The sequence below is a fragment of the Grus americana genome, chromosome 4 (genome assembly GCF_028858705.1).
Source record: "Grus americana isolate bGruAme1 chromosome 4, bGruAme1.mat, whole genome shotgun sequence".
In the NCBI taxonomy this organism is placed as follows: Eukaryota; Metazoa; Chordata; class Aves; order Gruiformes; family Gruidae; genus Grus; species Grus americana.
Genome location: NC_072855.1, coordinates 81,252,286 through 81,270,323, shown reverse-complemented (window position 1 = coordinate 81,270,323; position 18,038 = coordinate 81,252,286). Strand labels below are relative to the sequence as shown.

The following is an 18,038-nucleotide window of genomic DNA, read 5'->3' as shown; positions in this document are numbered from 1 at the left end:
CTGGGAATTATTAGGGCAATTTTCAGCAAACTCCTTATCAGCGTGTATTTCAAAGAGAAATGCTAATAGCTGCTCACAACAACCGTAAAGCTGCCTGAATTAAGCCTTTTTCCAACTACAGCCGTACCTCTCAATCAGTAATGGAAAATAAACACACTATAACCTTTGGTAAGTTGTCTCATCTAAAACACCTCCAGTGTGAATGCGGGTTAGCTTCAACTTCTAGACATAAATTTCGATTGTCTCTCACAGCTAGATCGAAGAACCCTCGATAATTACAGTCCTGTAAATATCCTCCCCTATCGATCCAGTCGCCCGTAGCCATCTGTCAGTTAGGCTTTCCTCCTCCATTTGAGGCTTTCCTCCTCTCTTCAGTCACTTCGACGGCTCTTCTGCGAACCTTCTCTGATGCATCAGTGTGTTCCTCCGGGAAATCATCCAAGAGCTGGTTTGTGAGCGCAAACATACAGATGAAATAACCTATGGCTACTCAGGAGCTTGATGTGAGCCTGCCTTCCTGCGAAAATGAAGTTAGGAGCACTGAGGCAGCGGACAGGACTTCGGATAAGCACGGGAACTCTTAGGAAACGTGGTAGGATGATGGGGAGATGACTGCTCTGGGCCACGGATACACCCTCTGCGTTATTTGCCGACCTTTACTGCGTTAACCGTGTGTTTTCTCAAAAGCTGCTGATAAAACATGAAACACAACAGGGCTGCGAGGCGTGACGCCTCACCAGAAGTACTTCCCCCCTTACAAGCATTGTATTATTCTGGCTTCCTAAATGCGAATACTGTGAAGTACTAAGTCAAATGTCTTAAACGGTATATTATATCCAAACGAGTACTTTCTATTTAAAAAGTCAAGAGTCCTATAAAAAAAAAAAAAAAAAGGCATCAAGTTAGTAGGACAGGATCCATAAATACACTTTAGCTGGCATTACTAACACTAACACTTCCTAATCGAGTTCTTCAAGAGGCTTTCAAGTGTTTTCCTTGAGGTTCACACGGAGGTGACTAAGCCACACACGCCTAGGTCATGTCCTCTGCTCTCCTCCTACCTCCGGGAACTTTCCCTGTCTTTCACGAGTTATCGTAAAGCTACATTAAAGACAAACTGTTCCTCTGCCAACTCTTTTAAAACTCTAGCATGCAAATTACCCAAATACATTAATTTAAAAAAAAAAAAAAAAAGGGTTCGTAACTTCAGAAGTTGCTGCTCAGCATTCTCTGATTTTCCAGGGGAACGAGACATTTTCATAACCATGTTCTGAAATAATTACATCAGCTGGCTCTCTTCCAAAGCCCAACAGGAGTACCTGAATGCTCTCGCATTTACTAAAACTTTCTTGAAAACAAGGAGTTTGTGTTGCTTTCTAAACTCTTCATCCTGACCGATTCAGCTCAGAATTGCCGTCAGCGTGCAGAACAAGAGCTTGGAAAGGGCCAAATACTATAAACACAAAAACATTAGTGCATTTTAGTGGCCTGCACTAGATGATGCTTGCTTGCATTTAATATCATTTACTGACGAACACTTCCACCTAAGAAAGCCCTCGCTCCTAGCTGTGACATACTCCTCCTCTTCATCCGCCAAGACGAGAGCCAGCACAGAATTCCTCGCTGCTGCACCCAACGCAGGCTGAGTGATCGAACGTCCGTTTCTGACACTCAACGTTGCTAAGGATGCTTCAACGCAGAGAACGCGAGGGTCCACCTCCTATCACTTAGCTCAACGTCCCTCTGAAGTAGTAACAAAATTCCACGTTTCTCCCGAATGCTCTGGGCTTACAGACAGGGCCGACAGCCCCCACGCCCAGGGTACCTCGTCTTGAACTTTGTGTGACAGCACAGTCAAAGCACTCAAAAATCCTTTGATTCCGAGCTGATAATGAGCCAGAAACTCAAGAATTTATGATTCTGTTTCACCTAAAGCACTATTCGCCCTGTCGTTTCTGCACGCTTTACCCTTCTTAAGCAGATGATGGCCACCGACTACGTATGATTCACCTTTTAACACTATGGACTATGCCACCAAACCCAACAGGAATAAATTCATTCTCACAGATGAGTCATTCCAATTCGAAATGGATAAACGTGTCCCGGCCAACACACTGTAAACCCAGACGATGCACCCAGAAGATCTATACGTAGCACCACAGCGATACTGCGTACAAGCCCAGTAACGTGGGGACGTGGACCTAACAACCTGCTATGAGGAACACAACCCTCCTGGACCTCGGCCAGAGGTGACACCAAAGACTGTGGGGCAGACTTTCAAGCCGGTCTGCCCCAGGAAGGGACAAGGCTTTACGTGCTGTACTTGTCGGGAATCGGGCTAGAAATCTCCATGAAATCACAGCAGGAGCGCACTTAGGAGGGGGGGAGCGAATGCAACGCAGACAGGCTCCAAAGTCAGTGCAGCACTAACGTTTTGCCATCCGTCTGGGATATCCTGCAAGAAATCCGTAACGTCCATGACTAGCAAGCTCCTGTACGGGGTAAGGGTCATGGTGAAAACCGTCCCAGGACCAAGCCTCACCACGGTCTCCTTGCAAGCTGACCATCAGTGCAGGAGACAAGGTAGGTTAAAGACACCTACGCAAAGGGACCTCAGAAAGGTCCCGCAGAAAATGGTTTTATTTTTGAGAGGGGTAGGGGGAAGCAGACCTTCTATTGTTGGACACCATGCGAGATGCCTGCAAGGCAGCCAGCATTCCCAACAGAGATACACGTTGATGGACTGGAGGGCTCAAAGAACCACCTCTTGATGTACTTTTCCAGCAGAATCTGTGGCTTGGACCGCTGAGGAAAGGAGCACGACTTGAGAACGCAGTAACGAAAAGGGACGGTGAAGTGTTTTCTCCCGCTTCTACTTCACACAGGTGGCCCTTCAAGTTCTGTACAACCTACCAACATTGCAGGCGTCCAACCCGTGAACGCAGACAGACGAAGGTAGTCCCTTGCTGCCAGAGCTCCGATTTCCCAGAGCCAGTCCTTCAGCTGGAAAGGCTGCTGAAGGACACAGCCCTGAAAACCATTTCAGTGCTGGAATTAATGAGCGAGACACACATTTCATCCTCCCCTACGAAGGAGAAAAGATGCCTTTGCAGTTAAAAGCTCCACTTAGGAGACAAGGGAGGAGAATCTGACTCCTGGTTTTGCCATATGCTTCCTAAGTGACCTTTGGGCAAGTTACTTCATTTCATTTCAGACTTGTAGACACAGGCAATTTCCCAGCACTACATATTAGACTCTGCAAGTCTGTACAGCTTATCTCCAAAAAAATCTTTCCCTTGCTCATTCTTCATCTTTTTTCCCCATCAACATTACATTAATGCAGCAGACCTGAACACATAATTGCACATTTTTTTATGAAAATAAGAAGCTGTACCTATTGCGTCGTCCGGAGGAGAAGCAGCCATACCCAAGCCACGAGGAGTTCATTGCACCGTGGAATTAAATCCAACACGAGAAAACCAAAAAGTCCTTAAAGGTTTTTTCAATCTGATCGGTGAAATGAAAACACAGTGAAAGGCTGGGATCTTTCCACACCGATTTCAGATCCCTGACTTCTATTACTAGGGCTGTACGAAAACACCCTGCTGAGAAATCTTCCTGGAGAGTTCATCAGATCTTGCTGGTTTAAGTAAAAATTTACTTTTAAGTAAAGGAAACACTTAAAATACTGAGCAAGGAAGCATGAAGGGAAAAATACATAGAAAATCTATGTATCCAAGGAAGAGCCACTTCTACACAGGAAATCTTATTTCTACAAAGCGTCCAAAATTCTGTAACTCACAAGAAAAATCCAAGCCAAAGAATGTGTGGAGGAAGTAAAAAAAAAACCCCAAAAGAGCAGAACTAGGTAACCCATTGAACTGGAAGCCCGCGTGTCGAATACTGACTACCTTATGCACGCAATCATCCTTTTTCTTTCTACGGTCCTAGGTCAGTAGGAACAAAGGCAAACAGGGCAGTGACTGTCGTCGTCACGAGCCTTTCACCTCCGCAGAGCTGCCGGCACATTTGCTCCCCCATCACAAGGCAGGGACGATGCCCTGCGCGCCCAGCTCACGGATGCAGCCGATACGGCCGACACGCCGATTCTCAGCTGGGCTGACGAAAGCTGTCGCCGCCCTCTCCCTGCAAACCTGCCCGCCCGGCGCTTTGAAAAGCAAACCATCGAGATGGCTTCGGGCAATTCTGCGAGCTGGGTGACAGCGTGTGGGGTCTCCCTTCTCCCCGCTCCTCGGGAGGGCTTTCGTCCCCGTCCCTCTGCCAGTGACCCAACAAGCCCTGGGATGTATTCGGTGTATCTGTAGGTGCTAAAAAACAGGAGACTGGTACCGAACGCGGCCCACCAGAAACACCAGCCGGATGGCCGCGTGAAGGCACCTCCAGCAGCGCCCGGCCCCGCAGGAACGGGTGGTCGTGGCTGCGTTGCAGACCAGCACGCCCGCAGCCCCGTGCCGAAACCTGGCTGCCTGCCCCCCCCCCCAAAAGCAACCTGCTGCTTTCTGGAGAGAGCGACGGACGCCGGTCACGCTACGCTTACTCGATACGCTCGGCTCACAACGCTCCTGCAGCAACCCGCGGCCCTGAAACATTAGCTCAGGTTTATTCAGAAACCCCAGGTGGTTTTGCGCTGCCTAGCTTTGATGGCTGGTTTTGACAATTTTACCAGGAACTCGATCATTTAACAAAACAAAAGGAGAAGCCCCAGGGGAGAGAAGAGGGGTTGCGCCGAAGGCTCCAGCCCCAGCATCTTGCGGGCTGCCGAGTGCATGTCCGCAACAGGAACCGCGCGAGATGGCCGAGGCTCGGCGCTGGCCGAGGAGACGCTCCATCATAGCTCGTCTGGGCCCCGATGGGATTTCCTTGATTGAATTTCACAGGATGCAGCCATTGCAAATGGCTCTTCATTACTCACAAAAGCCATCTAATGAGCCTCCCTGCTTTGATTAGGGCTAGCGTTTGGTTTGGAGGACGGCAAATGGATAATACTATTTCCTGGGAAAAATGTTGGCAGGGAAGGACATATTGTCTTGATTAATGCTATTGAGTAATGAGGTCGTTCCGCAATCCTAGATCTAACTTCCTGGCTCCCGCTACCAAAACAAACAATACCTAATTTTACGTCTGCTGAAAAGCATTCGGAGATGTGTTTAGCGAAAAGACTAAGTGGGATTAGACTTCGAAGCTGAAATACTGAAGTATACAGAGCTCGGTAACGCTGAGGAACAAAGGATAACCTTTTATAAAATCAGCCACTTTTATCTCCCCCTACTCCTAGCAGAATACCCAGCGTGTGCAGACACTTGTCGACGCGGTTATTGTAAAGAAACCCCAAGAAATACAAACACTGCTGCGTTACTAGAAGGCAATTAAACTACTAGCAAGACTAGATCATCCTTTTCCTTTGTTTTGTGCACGGAAATAAGGTGGGGATGATAATAACCGTCCAACTTTCACTCCATACCCTGGCTGTGATCCCTTCCCGCATTAGTGATGCCCTAGCCACGTGCTTTTTCGGGGTACTGTGTCTCTTCCCACCACGTTTTACTTGATACAGCCTCAAACCCTCGAGGCATTATTCAAACGCCAACCTTCGCCCTGTACTGAAAGCCCTTGAAGCCCTTCACCTAAAATACGCATTTGCACGTTAGCGATGTGAAAGGGGCGGTCTGAGCTGCCTGAGTAGAAGCAGAATGCAAAGTAACCCCTTTGTAAGCGGATACTCGAGGCACGCCGGAGCCCGGGTGCGCAGCGGCGCCGAGGAACGCGGCACCGCAGGGACCGGCGCGGAGCTGCAAGGGGGTACTGCTGTCCACCCGCCGTCCTTCTCACCGACGCCGCGCTGCTCCGCTCCTCCTGCGCCTCGCTACCTTCCGACACCGACCGTTGTCACGGTCCTTACCGCGGGGGGGGGTCTGCGTGCGGGTGATGCAAAGATGCTCGCGCACAGCAGGGGTTCCGGGCATCCACACCGAGGGGTTTTCTCTACTACGTTACGTGCTAAACAACAGGCGACCGCCTAACTGGGGGCAACGTTGCGAGGAATTCAAACAGGACCCCGGCTTTGCTATTGCGGCAGATACGTACGCTCGCTGTCCAGGCAGTGGGGCACATTCAAGCGGTGAATTCAAATATTTAAGAACGTAAGACATCCTCGTATTTCTGAGACTCAGATTAATTTGCAACGAGTCACAATAAATAAAATATTTATAAGACGTTGTTTGCTGAACCGTTACGCATCACAAAGCAACACAGAGGGTGACCCCCCCTGATAGAACTGTACCCCCCCGTTTTCCTGACTGGCCCAGCAGGGCCAGAATCGCATCCTTCATCCGATGTGAGTTTTTAAGAGGAAAAACATGTACTGCAAAAACGTGCAGCGGGACTCTGAGGTATGTACGGTGTGTGCTGGGGGACATACCAGGGGCAGGAAAAAAGCCCCGGTAATAAAATTTCACACTGACCTTTACTGCTAAGTTGTTACGGTAGTGTGTTTGTGCAACGCTTGTGTATTTTACAGCTTCTATCTTATATCCAAATTCAGGACCTGGAAATGATTAAGCATCTACAGGGAGTTTTGTTACTTTAAACCAATAATCCTGACCGTCCTGCACATCCCATGATGGAAAGCAACAGAGAATGCCTTCTTTTGGCCCGGTGTCTTTATTCTACAAGGTGGAAATGCAGTTTCCCATTCTTGTCCCCTGCCCAGGGGCTGAATTCTCTTACCGGGTGGGTACGGGGACTTCAGTCAGAGCACCCAACATGACCGCCTGCTGCAGCCGGACGAAGGCAATGAAGGGATTCTCCAGGAAATCCACCTCCCCCACCAGCACGTTGGAAGCCTCAGCATCACGGGGCAATTTCTTCATGAATTTATTCTTCAGCTGCATCAGTGAAAGAGGAAGGAAAAGAAAATGAAGTCTCGTTAGGCGTGCAAACAGGAACGTGCAACAGAATTTACCCAGTTTTCACCCCCATGTCCTCCTCGCTCAGAATGTATCTTTGGCCGGTGTGCGTCATCCCCACAGGGTCTACTGAGACACAAACGCCACGAGGATCGCCCCCGAAGAACAACGCTGAGTTGGGTGCCTGGAGCCGAGACGATGCTGAGACGACGACGCCTCTCGGAGCCGCTCTTTTTGTTTACAGACCCGAGGCGGAATTATTTTGGGAGAAAAAGGCGCGCAGCCCTGCGGAAGACGAGTCGATCTGGGCAGGGTTTGGGGAAGCAGTACCGCACCGCCTCGCTACCTGGCATCCGCAGGATGGGCACGGGCGGGCACTTCTACGAGTCGAAGCGCAGCTCCACGATCTGCCGTCGCCGCTACAGGAACGACGGGCCCGAGGAAAACTAACCCTGAGGGACGGACGCCAGGAGCTGGGCACCGGCGTTTCCCTGTGCACGCGTCTTCTCAAGTTCCAAGTGAAAGAGCAAGCTTCGCGCGGGCTTTAGGAGCACGTTTCCTGCGTGAGGATGAAGACAGGCGCGCAGACGCTCCCGCCTCCCTCCCAGCCACAGACCTCCTTTCTAACAGGAGCCTGAGTTGTCATCTGAGCTTTTCTGGGGGGTGCTAAGTGCTTTTGCTAGTGTTCTTTCACTCTCTGCCACATCTTTGCCTCTTTCTCCGCTACCCGTGACCGCAGCTGTGCCAGAGGCATGGCAAAGGGGCCGGAGAAGCCACCGGGCACGGCCGCGCTGCTCATCTCCGAGCTGTCTCATGCTTAAGGTCTAGATTTTAGTCTATTTGAAAAACAATACAACTGTTCTATTTTTTTTTTTAGAAAGAAAGGTTGTATCTCAAAACAAAACAATGTAGTTATTTGCTATATTGTATCATATTAAAAAATTAAGTATTTAGCAGAATTTTCTATCAGTTTTTGCTGCCTGATCAATAAGTAAAGCATATGGGAAAGTACATCTTTTTCATCACGTTTTGGAGTTTAACTCTTCATTCGTAGCAAGCCCGCTATAACCCGTGGCTCTAACCGCTGTGCGTGCACGGCCCCTCCTGCCTCCTCCGACATCCCCATCACACCTGGGACCACAAAATGCCGCAGTCAAAAGAGCGTCACCTCAGGCAGAACGTCGCTGTGGCGCGGAAATCAGCTCCGTGCGTGTGACCTAGAGACAGGCACCCCAGTTCCTGCATCGGGATACGCGCGCAGCCGTTATCTCACTTGAGAAGGGGGACCGGAGCGAGCCCTTCGGCTCCCCGTGCCTCCCACCTCCGCGGGCTGCCCGCTCGCTGCAAAAGCGGCACCGGAGGAGCCGACACAGCGTGAATCCAGCAGCGAGGAAAGCGGCGCTGGGACTTCAGTCACGATACAAGCAGCGCTTCTCGAAAGGCAGCGAAGCGGCTGTTGCGTTACTGAACAGTGGGGCTCAAAACTGCAGGAAAGCGAGCTTAGAAAGACAACCGATAAAGCTGGATTTATTCATTGCCAGCAATCCCTCCTGCGGCACCCGCAGGGTAGCCCAGGTCCAATTCTGTGCTCATCACCGGTAAACCAGAGCGCTGGAAGCAATCTACTGACCGGCATCGGTCTCATCAGCCAGCTGCCAGGGTTTCTCTCATTTATACGTCTTCTCCCACCGGGTAGCTATCACGCTAAAAGCCGTTCCCTCACGGCCTGACGGTTATTCTTCTCATCTCTGCACCTACGCACTGTAACTGCACCGGGGCAGACGTGAGCGGGCGCACAGGGCTCTGCAACACGCGTCACCGAGCTGACAAAACCGCAACGAAGTCCAACTGTGGAGAAACGCCGTCAACGGCTTCTGATTTGATAAGGGGAAGACACGGCAGCAGCCGAGTTTTACAAATCAGCCTCTCCCGGCTCTTTCCTGGGATCTCCCCGGCACCTCGGCCTGGCAGCGGGCTGCCTTTCTGCTGGGTTAAGCGACGAGCTGGAGCAGGGCTGGGCGACGTGCGCAGCACGGCTCTTACCCGGCCCCAGCGAAGCGCCCGCAGCCCCGGCCGCGCCGGCGGGGGGCACCGAGCCCCCATCTCACACGCGCCCCTCCGTCTGGCTTAGCATTCAGGCTGCGTCCTCGCAGCCGGGGAGGGATTTCCGAGTGTCCTCGGATCCGAGACGGCTTTGTTTTGAACTTTAGCAGCGGGAGAATTAATTTCAAGTTGAAGGCTTTGGAAAAATCCTGCCCTTGGTTGGTTCCCAACACCGCCCCCCCCGCCACCCCGGGTGATCTCTGGAGATGCTCTGTGCGTGTCTGGCTCCGGGTGAATGGCGAGGGAGGATGTACTGCCAGAAACACTCCCGGGGGGAACGCTCGGCGGGGCTACGGATCCGCTGCGGGCTTTGCCAGGCGACGCGAGGAAGTAGAAAAATGGAAAAAAGTCTCAGGAAAAGGCATGAGTTATTGATTCCGCAGGAAGAAATCTGCTGGGACAATCCTACTCCTGCACGCTTCAGTCAGGAGTGCCACCCCAGAAAATATTAAATAAGCATCAAGGAGGAAGCCTCTGTGGAGGAAGGCTGGAGAACGGCTACCAGTTCTCCCATGAACAGTGTTTTGGAGGAAACCGGACATTAAAGACACCGGGAAGGGGGCAAATCCCCAATAAACCTTCAACTTTGCCAACAGGTCGGTTGCGCGCTTACGTGTGTTGCCGAACGAGCACCGTGTTGGCCCAAGCGCAGGTGCCTTTCTGAACCAGAACCCACAAGCAGGATCTCAAGTCAAAACCGCGCGACTAATTTTGAAGAGCTATCATTGCAGTGGGTTTTTTTCCTCCAAATGAGTTTTGCAGCACCACTCGCCACTTTCTTAAATCATTTATCAGCTAGGTGATGGGGAGGGCGCAGCTAGCACTTAAAATCCATTTTGAACCGTTCCCCAAAAAAGCTTCAGAAAGCTTCGAGTCCTCAGCAGCACCTGAGAGCAGGGCGGGCGGGCGGCTGGGAGCACCATATTCGCTTTCCCTGCACTCTGCTAAATTGAGCATCGTTCCAAGCCGACCACTAATGTTCTGCTCAAGGCCAGAGATCTCCAACACCGTACTTGAAAAAAGGCACGGCAACCTGAAAATCACAATACCCCTAAACGTATTTTAACACTCTGCTGTCTACAGCACCACTTCAGACGGATGGGAAACGAAAGCAATTCCTGGGAACAGCCGGCTATCACCGCGCCGGGCACGTCGCCGTGCTGCAGACCTGTCTGCCTTGCCTCCCACCGACGCCGCGTCCCCCCAGGCAGCTCCCGACCGCTGCCCTCTCCAGCCCGAAAGGCAGGTGTCGAGGAAAGGCAGCATCCGACATTTTCTAAGGGATGGAAAGCTTCTTCCTTTCTTTTGGGAGCACCCAGCACGCCCGAGAGCACCGCTGCCCAACAACCCGGAGCGGGAGAAGGTGGAAAGGAGCCCTTGGCCGAACGAACGCGTGCCTGCGAGCCCGGCACACTCTGCCAAGTAGTCTGCAGGCTTGGCCGAGGCAGGAGACTGCCCAGGGCAAGCGGAACGTCCGCGAAATGAGTCATTCGCTGAAGCATCAGAAGCCCAAAGCTAACCAAAACCCAGGATGCAGCCCTCGAGCTCTAACCAGAGAAGCCCTCTAGCTAGTCGCGTTACTGTAACGATGCTCCGCGCTCTGCAGAACAGCCTGCAAGGAACACGTAGGCACGGGTCCTGGGAAGAATCTGTTGGCCCTGCGTGTCACTCCTGGCCTCAGGAAGAGTTACCAAACAAAAACCTCGGCGGTGCGAGCTGGAGGTCAGGTAGAACACACCACCCGGAGCAGCCTCCGTGGAAACGGAGCTTACACGCCTACGAACGCTGGGAATCAACTGCTCTTTGGGGACGGAGCTCTGCAGCGTGCCGTACCGCAGCACCGACCACCTCTGCCTTTGCAGAGGACACCTCAGCGCGGTGAGCAACGCCGCCGGACTCGGGCCTCTCGCCCGACTAGCGCTGTGTGGATTTAAAGGCCAGCTGCATGGGGAGAGTAGTCCCGATGAGCGGAGATGGGACACGGCTACTCCGTTCGCGTGCCTCCTGACGCCCATTTTACCCAACGCAAAGCTTGTGCAGCTACGCCCGGACTGAAACATCAGCCCGAAGCGAAAGGAGGGCTGGGACAAAAGCGAAGCTGTTAGCGAAGCGCGAGGCCGTGACTCGGGTGAGCTTTTCTGTACGGGTGGCGCAGCCGCCTTTCTGGGCTGTCACCCCTGTCCTCACCTGACAGCACCTGCCGAGGTCGCGGCGGGGAAAAGAAGAGAAAAATGTTATTCAAGTCTAATGCCATTACGTAGGTGCAGTAGATAGCTAATAATCCCTGTCTCATCCTTACAATAACAGCATTAATAAAACAAAACCAGAACGAAAGGGCCATCCGCTGACTTGTCCTAAGGAAGCTCTCGGCAGACACTGACGCCGTATCACGCCTTCCTCCGGCCGTGCAGGATTTAGCTGCTGTTCTCGGTGGAATGGAGCGAGCAAAGCAAATGCCAGTGGCACGAGAAACTGCGAACGCTATCTAGCGGGCAAATACCAAACCCAGAGTTTCCGAGCTTCTGCCTAAAAGCCCAGGAAGGCGGCTTGTGGCAGCCCCGCTCCGGGAAAGCAAAGCTACCAGGGCTGTCCCATCCAGCGGGGAGAACGTTCCACCCCTTTTCTGTCTCTTTATGCCTTTCATCATTTTACCGATCTCCCTGCTCTTGCCCAGGCCACGCTTTTTCCACCTGAAGACCCCTAGATGATATTTAGCGTCTCCCAGAGAGTCTCCAGTGCAACCCGCTCTGCTTCACTCCACTCGGGCCATTTCCAAGCCCACCATTTCCAACAGCCTCCAACCCTGCCCTGCTACAACCAGCCAGCGCTCGACGCGGGGGCGGCAAGGAGGGGAGGACCCCACGCGAAGGCTGGGGTATGATCCGGCTGCAGGTCCAGCAAAACTCAAACCCACCCGATGCAGCTCTGCCCCCTCAAACCACGGCAAAGCCCGAGCGTTCGCAATCAACGCGGATCGCAGGGATTACCACCGCGAGCCTCACTGCGCAGGCGGTGCTTTGTGTAACTAAAGGAAGGCTTAACGGTCCCTGATCACAGGGAGAAGGGATCCAGGTCCCCAAATTCCAAGCGCAACACGGGGCGTCTTCCAGCCTGGCAGGCGGCACCGGGGGGACGAGCACGGGGGGCACCGGGTGAAGCCAGCAGAGGCTCGGGGGAAGGAACCCCTCCGCAGGTACAGGGGGCAGAAGAGGTGAGGGCTGCATTATTTAACAGAGGCCATTTAAAAACTCGCCCTGCCCCGTCTACTCTGCGCAGGGCTACGCGTGCTCACCTCCGCACAGCGTCCGCTTTCATCGTGGGTTCCGCACCTGAGCGCAGGCACGCGGAGCTTTTGTACTCAGGAACGGTTAACTCCCCCAGGAACCCGAACCCGCCTCCGTCCCTCTGTTTTTCTGTACCTCTTCGGGTCTACGTCCACGATTACCTTCCCACAACTTGTCCCACGAACGCCTGCCCCAAGGGATACCTCCAACGCCCTGTGTTTTGTCTACGCACAGACCTCCATCACCCAGGCATGCTTCAGATGTACTGTGGGGAGAAACGACGCAAGCAAAACTGCCCTCTGCATCGAGAAAAAAGGCCAAAGTAAACGGGACCGCAGCTAACTTCCCAGAAACTCTTCCTCTCCTTCAGAAAGGTGGCAGTGATCTGCACTGGACGACAGTCCTTTTCATTGGAGCTCCAAGGAGTGAAAGTAGGTCACCCCGGCTGACGGACCTAAAAATTAGGAATGTCAGCTTGTGACTGCGGAGACGAGGAGACCTTGTTCCAACAGGAAAGGCAGCGAATTGAATCACTCCCATCATTAACCATGGGACTTGGCTCCCAACTGCGGGATCCCACCGGTGCCCTCCCCGTCCGTGGGTCCCCAGGAAAGGCAGGAGGGTTTCTCCCAACAGGGCCAGTTTCTTTTTTAACTTTAAGTGCTGGCTTTGGCACAGACTCCCTGTTGATATGGAAACACCGGTTTGAATAAACAGTGTGCACACCACAACAAATAAGAGGGGGTTTGTGCCTCTCTGGCTGACCAGACTCAGTCAGAGCCCGTTTCTGTCCCGTATACAAGCCACTCAAAAGCGGAGATAATGCCAGGTCAGTAAACTCCCCTTACATCAACGTAGATTCATTTTCTATGTGCTACCGCATCAGCTCGCTAACACCAGGTCCCTGGTCAAAGAGGTTTTCTTTAAACGTCCCCTTTATTTTCCATCGTGAGCCTTAAAGACGTCCTAGCAGGACTCCCATCAGGAGCTGCCAAGGACATTTTAACAGAGCACGACGGAAGGATTTCTCACGGGAGGAGGGACGGACACCAGCGGGAACTTCCCAGCTGCCTACGGTCCGCTGGCACTGCGGCAACAGAGGGGCTGACGAAGGCCGGACCCGACTCTTTCAATCACTTCCGTTCACAGATAAAAGCTGAAAAAATAATTTTAACTCATTTCCAATTATTAAGACTACATGAATCAAGAGCTGAAAACAAGAGCGAATGGGTACGTAACGCTAGCAAAACGCCCAGCGAGCAGCCGCTGTGCCAGCAGAGAAGAATGCCACTGAAGGGACGGCGAGAAGCCCAACGGTGGGGAGCACAAAGCCGACCTCCCAGGCGTAGGCACAATCCCTGCGCACGAGTTTGACCGGTGCAGCCCCCTCAGTCGGCGGCGTGGAAAAGCCCCGCAGTCTCTTGGCGTACGCAGCTCACGCCAGCAAAAGCCTCGCTGCTCACCAGTACAGGTCACCCAGGGAGGTGGCTCCAGCCGGTGGAGGCTGCGGGTCTGCCACGCAGGCTTGCCACCACGCTGGAATTGCACCGGCAATCCCTGCGACCCGCAGACCAGCCTCCGCTACAGAGAAAAGCGGACAGGAGCGTGGGATGCCGCCAGCAACAAGGAGCGAAGCTTGGGATGCCCCGCGCAAACCTTCGCCTGATCCCCGGCAGGCTGCACCGCTGCTCGTGGTCCGCAGCCCTGTCCCGGGCACCGCTCTGGCAAAAGGCTGCTCGCAACCTGGCCGGAGCTCACACAAGAGGAAGCGGCCCAGAGACGTAAATATATCAGCAAAGCTCATTTGCATTGCATAAATGGAAGATGTGTAACCTGGCTAAGACGCACCTTGACCAGCGGAAGCGTTAGATCTTTTCTAGGTCTGAACAACCCAGGCATATGCGCAGGCGCGCATCCCCCTCGCCTTCCCCGGGTTTGCCGCGCAGCCCACCGGAAGCACCGGAGGAGGGTGAACCACAAGGCTGGCTTTGCTGACAGCTCAAGAAACCTCCACTGGGTCTTTCGGTTCGGCGCTATTCCGTGGGGTGCTAAGAGAAGAACTTGAGCAAAGAGCTCGACCATCAGGAGCTGGAGGAATCGTCCTGCCACAAGACGTCGTGCTCCTTCAGACACTGCTCCGGTACGCTGACGTACCTGGCAAGAGAGAGCTCAGAGCCCGGGAGAGAGCGGGAAGCCCGGACACTGATTTATTCATTGGAAAACAGAAAAGAAAAATAAATTGTCCAAAAGCGACGCTGCCTCTGCTTGTCTGTCTAGCTGCAAACGGCCGGTGCGTGAACTGCAGCCAGCACCTCACAAAATAAGACAAATGAAGGCAAATCACTTCTCCGCGCTGCCACCTCAGAAGCGGTGTTCTGCCAACACAAATCCAGCCAAAGGGAAGACACCTCCCCTTCCCTAATTATCCTGCCAAAACGTCGAGCAAGCCCAAAGCAAAAACACGATAAAACAGCAAAACAAAGACTCGGTGGCCTTTACTGAAGCTTTTTATCATCAGAGGGGGTTGAGTCAGCGCCCTGGCGTCTTCTGCGAGACACCCGGGGTGCTGAGCCAGTCTCTCGGGCGCTCCCAAGGTAACGCAGAGCAATGAATCCAGCCGTCACTCTCAGGGCAGAGAGGGGCCGGTCCATGCAAACTGCCCGACGTCAGCACTCAGAAATAACCCTCTCCCGAGCAGGCATCGCTGTCGGGGTGCTCGGCCCTGCTGCCACACAGGAGAGCGGCAGGAGGAAGGAATCCAAAGCCTTTTGTTTAGCTGCGGGGCAAGCTTCCCACGCGGGCTGGAGGCGGAAGGGAAGATTTCCTTCGGAGCTCCCCTTTCTGCTTCTCAGTTGCTACACCCCCTGCGAGACGGCGTGTTCGTCGAGCGCGGCACTGAGAACGGGAATAAACGCTGTCCTGCCCTCTTGCCTTCTTCCCCCACAACCCTTCGCCTCTTGCAGACATCGTTAAATATCCTGTTACGGCTTTTGATCCCACGAGCGCAGCTGGGAACCTGACGGGCAAAAAGCTCCGTAACGTTTTGGTGCTCGTCAGCAGATCCCAGTGCCCCGACATAACGACCTAAGAGTAAGCCAAGGCCAAACATCTCTCGGAGCAAACGCACGTGCTTTTGCTCAACCAGAAATCCTGGCTCGCTGCTGCCTGCGGACGCTCTCCATGACCCATTCCGTGCAGGCGAAGGCCGTACCGACAGCACAGCCGCTTGGCCAAGCGCTGGTGTCCGCACGCTGTGCTGCCGCTGCCTGCAACCCACCCTGCGCTACCAAAACAACCGATAAACCGCCGACCCCTTCGTTTCCCTTTCCGCACACCGCCAGCCGTGACGAGCAGCTGCGACACGCGGTCGAGGCGGGGGGGCACCGTGTTTTGTCTGTCGCGGGCGCGTGAGATCCGGATCAATACTATTGATGCAACTTTTGCGATGAGTAATCCGCAGTTAAGGATTTTCTGCAAGCTCTGTATCTTGGTAATTGGCCCTTCCTCTTGTTTCAGCTTTACGATCATTTGCTTTCAATAAATTAAAGGGGGAAAAGAGTAACACGACATTTTTAATTTAGCAGGCGTCCCAACCTTACAAGTAACCCAGGACGTTTTGACTGTCAGATTTCTGCATGGTTTTATGATTTCACTCGGTCTTATTCCGATGGCAAAATTATTTCATCCAGTCTCAAACATAAGGAAGAGAATTCCACCAAGCCAATGATCATGTTGTAACTCCCCCCTTTTCCAGGAAGCAATCTCTCCTTTGCTAAAGTCGCTCATCTAACTGCTGATCGCACGTCTGTAAACGCATTATGTCAGAGGGGAAAGAGAGAATAAAAAAAAATAATCCGATATTTAAGGTATGGCAAGATTTGTTTGGGTTTTTTTTTTTTTAGTGAATAGCAGTATGCTGAAATTGTTTTCAGAGGACAGTAAAAATTAGCACGATGATCTTAAACTTATCAAAGAACAAGCCAACCGCGCAGGCTGTAATGACCGGAGCAGGCTGGCTGCGGAGCACGGGGCTCAGAGCTCCGGCCCCAGCTCCACGCAGCACTTGCTGCTGCCAAGAGCCCCAGCGTCCTCTCTCCTTTCCCGACTCCAGCCTTTTCCAAGAGGGATCCCAAGTTCGCTTTGTCAAAGAGCTTAACGGTTACCCAGTAAGATGATCAACTCTAAAAAGAGTATTAAGAGTGGTCACCAGCGGTCACCACCTCCATCGTGCATTCGCCTTGGAACACCGGCATCTTTCCCAATTCCTCTGCAGGGCAGGACAAGACCGGCCCCGGCAAACCTCAGGGAGGACATCCTCTGGCAGATCTTCAGGGAAAAGCCGAGCGTGTCCAGTGCTCGCTAGTACGCCCCACTGCCATGCCCTCGGCCAGATCCCAAGCCATTTCAACCCCTCTCCGCCCTGCTGTGACGGAAGCACCCAGGGCAGCCAGGTGCTGCCCCGGCACAGATGTACGCAAGCACCAAGGTTAAGCCTCTTCACAGAGTTGTCCGTGCGAGCAGGGCTGCTTCTGCAGCTAGTGAGGCAACTACCAGCCCACCTGCAACCTGAACCCACTCTGCAGCTCCAGCTCTCTGCAGGGACTCCAAAATGAGCTCAGGAGAGCAGGCTCGACGACAGGCACCTCGAAGAAGTGCCTGTGTTTGGAGGGATCAGTCTGGGCTTTTGCCTTTGTAGCTGAGGTCCCAGCCGCTTACTGCCCCTTAATTGGATTATCTAAAAAAACCCACCACGACCCAAGCCACCCGAAGGCAGCCTGGTCCAGGTGACCACGCTCAAGCACTGCTGCCAGCTCCGAGAGGAGACAGAAGTGGCCAAGCGTATTAGGTAACACGCCAACACATGCCACCCTTCTGCACAGAGCGTTCCCCCTCCCAGAGCGTCCTCTTCTGACCTTCTCCAGGCTTGGTTTGCTGCCTCTGAACTCAAAGGCTATCCTTGGAAACCACCAGTCCTTGCAAACATGGAATGGAAAAATTCAGTATGTGCTAGTGGTGAGGCTACCGGAGTATGCCAAGAGATCTGCTCCTGATGCGGCTCCACGGCTAACGATCCCAAAGAATTATCAGGGTCATACAATGGGAGACACCGGTTTTCAACTTGGACCTCACAACAGCAAGGGAAAAGGAGCAGGGAGGCACAGGTGGGTGCCCAGGACCCGCCTGCTTTTCCAAAAGTGTGCGAGGGAGCTGCTGCTAAGCGGAGACTGAGCTTCTCCGGATGGCCAAAGTGAAGCGTCACTGGGGTTGGAGCCTGGGCGTTGGGGGAGAAGGCTTTCCCAGGCAGGCTGAAAGCACTGGAAGGTACGGCTGCATCAAAACGTTACAGCTGCTTCCAGCAAGGTGAGCGTACAGGGCAGGAGCTGTGCTAAGGCACGGTCCTGCGTCCCTCTCCGCGCTGTCACGTGGGTGACAATCACCGAACCCGCCCTGCCGACCTGGAGGAGGGAGGGCTTGAGGTCATACTGCGACTGCAAAGCACCGGCCACCAGCACCGCTCGGTGAAGGGAAAGGGATAGAGGCCGAAACAAAAAGAAACCACAGGGTAAAACCTTCTGAGGAGCACATCCACAGTTTGAAGAGAGAGCATCCACCACCTCTACTTCGGTTTTACTTGGGCGTCTTTCCGCTCAGTAGAACCTACCGAAGCACAGACTAAAGGAGCGTTCTGGCTCTAACGTCGCTGCACCGCTAACTGCACCATTCC

The 18,038-nt window shown here is 53.2% G+C and overlaps 1 protein-coding gene across 5 annotated transcripts in view; it reads right to left on the bottom strand.

Annotated features, from left to right (window-relative positions):
* Positions 1 to 18,038, bottom strand: part of SLC4A4 (solute carrier family 4 member 4) — a 217,059-nt gene that overhangs the window by 48,650 nt on the left and 150,371 nt on the right. For all 5 annotated transcript variants that reach the window (XM_054823524.1, XM_054823526.1, XM_054823527.1 and 2 more), the window contains one exon: positions 6,748 to 6,905. In XM_054823524.1, coding sequence (XP_054679499.1) covers positions 6,748 to 6,905 — 158 coding nt within the window. The remainder of the gene's footprint in view (positions 1 to 6,747; positions 6,906 to 18,038) is intronic.